At 48.4% G+C, this 6,286-nt stretch overlaps 1 protein-coding gene across 1 annotated transcript in view; it reads left to right on the forward strand.

Moving 5' to 3' along the window:
* Positions 1-6,286, forward strand: part of HACD3 (3-hydroxyacyl-CoA dehydratase 3) — a 24,840-nt gene that overhangs the window by 5,557 nt on the left and 12,997 nt on the right. The window contains exons 3-4 of the mRNA XM_015427134.1: positions 1,631-1,704; positions 3,307-3,450. Coding sequence (XP_015282620.1) covers positions 1,631-1,704; positions 3,307-3,450 — 218 coding nt within the window. The remainder of the gene's footprint in view (positions 1-1,630; positions 1,705-3,306; positions 3,451-6,286) is intronic.

A 6,286-nucleotide genomic window follows, 5' to 3' on the forward strand; every position in this document is an offset into this window, starting at 1 on the left:
GGGAGTGCTTCTAGTGTCCTGGCCCCACTGCTGGACCTCCTGATGGCACCTGGTATTTCTGGCCACTGTGTGACACAGAGTGTTGGACTGGATGGGCCATTGGCCTGATCCAACATTGGCTTCTCTTATGTTCTTATATTCTTATAGGAGCTCTCGGTCTGGGGCAAGGGATGCTCTGTATTCTTGGTGCTTGGGGGGGGGGTCAACAGTGGGAGGGCTTCTAGTGTCCTGGCCCCACTGCTGGACCTCCTGATGGCACCTGGTATTTCTGGCCACTGTGTGACACAGAGTGTTGGACTGGATGGGCCATTGGCCTGATCCAACATTGGCTTCTCTTATGTTCTTATGTTCTTAACCGCAAGAGCAGTGAAAGTCATGGCAGTGGCAGCATGGGAGGCCATGATGACAAGGTGAAACATAAGTGAGAACTGAGTGACTTAGCATGTGTAATAAGATAAGGACCTGATATCTCTGTTAAGTCCTTGGGTTCCATTGTCCGGAGTGTTATAATAAACTTGTAATTCAGCAATCTCCCATTCCAGTCTGTTTCATGGAGAGAGGAAAGCATGGTTTAAATAGCCTCCTTTAGCTCCTTGCAGCTTTTCATGGGGAGCAGAAAGCAGGGTTTAAATACATCTGTTTTCTGCTCCAGAGTGTTGGACTGGATGGGCCATTGGCCTGATCCAACATTGGCTTCTCTTATGTTCTTATAGGAGCTCTCGGTCTGGGGCAAGGGATGCTTTGTATTCTTGGTGCTTGGGGGGGGGGGCAACAGTGGGAGGGCTTCTAGTGTCCTGGCCCCACTGCTGGACCTCCTGATGGCACCTGGTATTTTTGGCCACTGTGTGACACAGAGTGTTGGACTGGATGGGCCACTGGCCTGATCCAACATTGGCTTCTCTTTTACGTTCTTAAGAGCAGAGGTCCATCAGTAGCTGTTAGCCACAAGGTAAAGGTAGGAACTCTCACTCTGGGGCAAGTGATGTTCTGTATCCTTGGTGCTTGGGGGGGGCAACAGTGGGAGGGCTTCTGGAGTTCTGGCCCCACTGATGGACTTCCTGATGGCCCCTGGTATTTCTGGCCACTGTGTGACACAGAGTGTTGGTCTGGATGGACCATTGGCCTGATCCAACATTGGCTTCTCTTCTGTTCTTATAGGAACTCTCAGGCCGGGGCGAGTGATGCTCTGTATCCTTGGTGCTTGGGGGGGGGCAGTGGGAGGCCTTCTAGTGTTCTGGCCCCACTGCTGGACCTCCTGATGGCCCTGGTCTTTCTGGCCACTGTGTGACACAGAGTGTTGGACTGGATGGGCCACTGGCCTGATCCAACATGGGCTTCTTTCTTATGCTCTTCAAAGGACATCAAAATAAGTTAACAGGTCAGTCCTTCAGTGATAGCCATTTATGACAGTACCTGTTCATCCAGGTAATTCCTCTTTGCGTACCCGTTCTCTTTTTTTGTACAACAGAACTGGCACCATTCTGACCCACCCGACATAAGATAGCGAAATGTTTAGATGAAGCTTTATAAGAACAGGTTCCTGTCTTGTTTCCCCCCCCCCCCCCATTTTTTTAAACTCTAAGAAATATGCACCAAGTTTGTAAAACCTTTGTCCATGTTCCTGTTCCAGCTCAGGGCCATGGCGCCAAAGGGGACAACGTGTATGAATTTCAAATTGAGTTCCTGGAACCCGTGAAACCGCAGGTATGGGTCTTGGCTTCTTGCTGTACCTCGTTTGTCAAAGTCGTGGTTCTGTGGCTGTGGGGGGATTATTGGGGTCCAGACCCCTTCCAGGGACCCCCGACCCCATTAGGGTTCTTTTTTTTTATAGGTGGGTGGTGTCTGGCTGGGGAACTCAGGCCTCCAGAGGGAGAGAAACACAGAGAGAACAGTTCCCTCAAGCGAAAAGTATTTATTAACTCTAGAACCATACACAAGTAAAACTCAATAGCATATGTTTGGTGTCGTGGTGAAGTGCGCAGACTCTAATCTGGGAGGACCGGGTTTGATTCCCCACTCCTCCACCCGCAGCTGCTGGATGACCTTGGGCAAGCCATAGTTCTGATGAGCTGTTCTTGAAAAAAGAGCAGTTTCTGTCAGAGCTCTCTCAGCCCCACCTACCTCACAGGGTGCCTGTTGTAGGGAGGGGAAGGGGAAGGAGATGGTAAGCCGCTCTGAGTCTCCTTCGGTTAGTGAAGGGCGGGGTATAAATCCAATCTCTTCTCTCTTCTTCTATGTGCAATATCAGTACCCAGTTGCATATAGAAAAGTCCCAGTACCTGATCTAGTGTACTCTTCTGAAAGAACAAGGAATCCCCGGACTGTGGACCAAGACCCCACTCAAGCCTCGGTGGGGTGTTGGCCAAACCGCCCCGAACAAAGCCCAAAGCCTCCTTTTAAAACTCCTTTCAGCCGATAGGAATCAAGGGAGGAGTTAATTAAAACAAACCAAACTTGCCAAATACCAGCCCATCTTAAGTTGCTAGCAATGTTCCCTCTAAGCTGAGTTTGAGTGAACTAGCTCACAGTTTCTTAGCCTCCAGCTCACACATTTTTGTCTCAGCTCAGGAAGGATTGCTCCAGAGCAAACTGATTTAATTAATGCAGCAGCCAAATCGCTCGCTCACATCTTTAATGCCAGCAGCTCACAAAGTAGAATTTTTGCTCACAAGACTCCACAGCTTAGAGGGGGCATTGGTTGCTAGTACGAACTTCCACCTAGGTGTGTTTTATTAACTGCGATGTCAAAAAAAGACCTAGACTGACACGTTTCGGCTTTGAAGGCCCTGGAATGTGAATTCAGGCAAAGGGTACGTATACAGGGCAAGGCTTTGGTTTTTACGCCTAGTCTGCCAGCGAAAGCGCAAAGGCTTATGGGACTTCAGAACCACAAAACCAAAGTCAGTGATAGCAAAAGCTGCACAGCGTAGAGGAACAGAAAGGCCCCCCCATTTAAGGATGCGCATTTCCCATCTGTTTTTGAGAATGGATTCGAGATGCAAGTCCATTTTTTACTTGTGGAATGTGTGGCGTCTGAGCCTGCGCGGGTGTGTGCGCATACAAGCACCAGCTGTGACACTTGTGTGAGTGGAAACCACAGTGCTGTGCGGGCCAGGGGACCCTCTCTCCTGTACAAGAATGAAGATGTCCTTGTTCTGTTCCTGGCAACAGAGCCCAGCGCTTGGCTACCTAGGGCTGCCCTGTCATGTTTCAGAGGTTCGTAAATTATCCGTTGGTTGTCCAGGTTCCCAAGTGATAGATGATGCACTTATCACAGGGAATCCTCTCCCCTGACTTCCCTTCAAGGAAGTTCTCTCAGTCTTCCAGGAAAAGAAAGTTCAAGAACGCCGTTGCCTTGGGTTCAATTCTGTGGAGGAGGCCACGGCGTCCCCTGGTCCTTTTCAGGATTCTAGCGAGAGCAAGACCAACAACACGCACCCCAGGTTAGAGGTACACATCAAACACTTCTATTATGCACAGTGGTGCACTCTACTAGCAACCAGTGTTCCCTTTAAGCTGAGTTAATGTGAGCTAGCTCACAGTTTTTTAGCCTCTGGCTCACACGTTTTTGTCTCAGCTCAGGAAGGGATGGCTCCAGAGCCAACTGATTTATGCAGCAGCCAAATTACTAGCTCACAACTTTCATGCCGGCAGCTCACAAAGTAGATTTTTTTGCTCACAAGACTCCATTGCTAGCAACTGGAAGCGACCGTTTAAAAGCAAACAAAAGCCATCCTTTCCCCACACCCGGAGGAACGAAGAATAACCAGCGCGGTGTAGCGCTTTGAGCGTCAAGACTGGGGTCTTGGAGGCCGTGTTTCGAATCCCTTTTTCAAAATGTAATTTAGGTTTTGGTATCATTTGGCGAAGCAAATACAGAAGAAGGGGGGGAAAAACCATTGGGTTGTGTAACACATTTCATATCCCGACTAGAAATTCTGGTTGGTCGAGTACATCTGAGCATCGAAGCCCAACGGGAGCATGTAGGCCGTGGCGTTAAGCCAACAGAGTGAGTGGCTCTCCACTGACGCGGAGGTAAATCCCCCGTTTGGGCGCCTCTTCGAGAGTCAGTTTGGTGTAGTGGTTAAGTGTGCAGACTCTAATCTGGGAGAACCGGGTTTGATTCCCCACTCCTCCACTCGCAGCTGCTGGATGACCTTGGGCAAGCCCTAGTTCTGTCAGAGCTGTCCTTGAAACAGCAGTTTCTGTCAGAGCTCTCTCAGCCCCACCTACCTCACAGAGTGTCTGTTGTGGGGAGGGAAAAGGAAAGGAGTTTGTAAGCCACTCTGAGACACCTTTGGGTAGTGAAGAGCGGGGTATAAATCCAATCTCCTCTTCCTCCTCCTCCTTCCTCCTCCTCCTCCTTCTTCCTCTTCCTCCTCCTCCTTCCTCCTCTTCTTCTTCTTCCTCCTTCCTCCTCTTCTTCTTCTTCCTCCTCCTCCTTTCTCCTCCTCTTCTTCTTCTTCCTCCTCCTTCTTCCTCTTCCTCTTCCTCCTCCTCTTCTTTCTCTTCCTCCTCCTCTTCCTCCTTCCTCTACTTCCTCCTCCTCCTTCTTCCTCCTCCTCTTCTTCCTCCTCCTCCTCACTAGTTCGAAAGAGCAACCACCTGAATCCCAGCTCAGTGGCTTCCCTTTTCAGCAGCGTCTGCCTGTCCACCCCCCCCCCCCCCCCCATGCTTGGTTGGCTCCCGTACGCGGTGCCGCCTGCGCATACCTTGCAGGCAGTGTTCCCTCTAAGCTGAGTTAGTGTGAGCCAGCTCACAGTTTTTTTAGCCTGCGGCTCGCACATTTTTGTCTTAGCTCAGGAAGGGATGGCTCCGGCCCCCAAGCAAGGATATCAGTTGAGGGAAAGAAGAGGCAAATGAGATGCCAATTTTCTCTGAAGTTTAGTTTTTGGCTTCTTAATATTTAATTGTTCTTTTGTATTGCTCTTTACTAAGTCAGAATACCTGGACTTGAATTATTTAAGCGACTTTAACGGTCCCCTTCAATGTAACAAATTACTTTTTTTTTTACTTAAAGCTTTTTTATTGTAATCAGTATATGACCATCACCTCTTGGGTTTTTAGTGGTTTATCTTTACTTTTTCCTGTAGTTTATAGTTTCCCTTTCCTTATTGTCTTGTAGTTTTGGAAAATAAAAGAGATTTGCAAAAAAAAAGAAAGAAAAAAAAAGGAAGGATGGCTCCAGAGCAAACTAACTTATGCAGCAGCCAAATCGCTCGCTCACAACTTTCATGCCAGTAGCTCACAAAGTAGAGTTTTTGCTCGCAAGACTCCACTGCTTAGAGGGAGCATTGCTTGCAGGTGGGGTGAAACGCCTGCCTGCGGGGATCAGCAACATCAGATATCCTCTCGAAGGCTGAACAGTTCCGGTTTCCGCCTCCGCTCCGTTACAGCCGCAGAAGTCAAAGCCTGACGGCGGAATCCAATTACGGCCCCTAGAAACTGGAGACTTGACATTTCAGAAATCAAGAGGCTGTGAATTTAATGTTGATTGAAAGAGCCAGATTTTATTGATTTACTTAAAATGTATATTACCCACCTTCCTCCCTGGCAGAACTCAAGGTGGCATACAGTATAAATAAAACATTGTAAAAACACAATACAAGCAACAATGATTAAAAACCCATAAAAGTCATAATTTAAAAACTCTGGTTAGGACTGCCAATATGAAAGAAGTAATTAGCCGTTGTAGGTTTTCCGGGTTGTATGGCCGTGATCTTGGCATTGTAGGACCTACAATGCCAAGACCACGGCCATACAACCCGGACAATCTACAACGGCTATTGAACTCCGGCCATAAAAGCCTTCGACAACATAGTAAGAAGTAAATCAGTCAAATGGAGTCCAAAATTAAACTGTTCAACTGCCTCTTGAAAACTGACAGTCAGGGGGCCAGGCACCCCTCCCTGGGACAGTATTCCATATTGTGGGGCTGCCACCGAGAAGTCTCTGTCTCATGTGCCCAGTTTGTCCATAAGCATGCATTGCAAAAGGTGTGTGTTAGGCCCCAGCCTAATTAGCAGTGTAATTAGGTGATCGGGCGTGTGTGATCCAGGTTGATCAGTGGCACCTTACTGAGTCACCTGTACCAAATAGGAAGCACTTTTGGCAACCAGAAAGGCATCCAGTCCTTTTTTCCCCCTTCCAGACCTTCATTGTGCCCCAAGTGACTAATTTGGACCTGAGTGAGCAAGTCGCGGCTAGTTTGAAAACAATGTGGACTAGTAACCTGGCGCAGATGTATTGGGAAAGCTGAAGTACTCTTGACGGAACGATTGTGCGT

Source organism: Gekko japonicus, unplaced genomic scaffold (assembly GCF_001447785.1).
Source record: "Gekko japonicus isolate JY-2015 unplaced genomic scaffold, Gekko_japonicus_V1.1 scaffold639, whole genome shotgun sequence".
NCBI lineage: Eukaryota > Metazoa > Chordata > Lepidosauria > Squamata > Gekkonidae > Gekko > Gekko japonicus.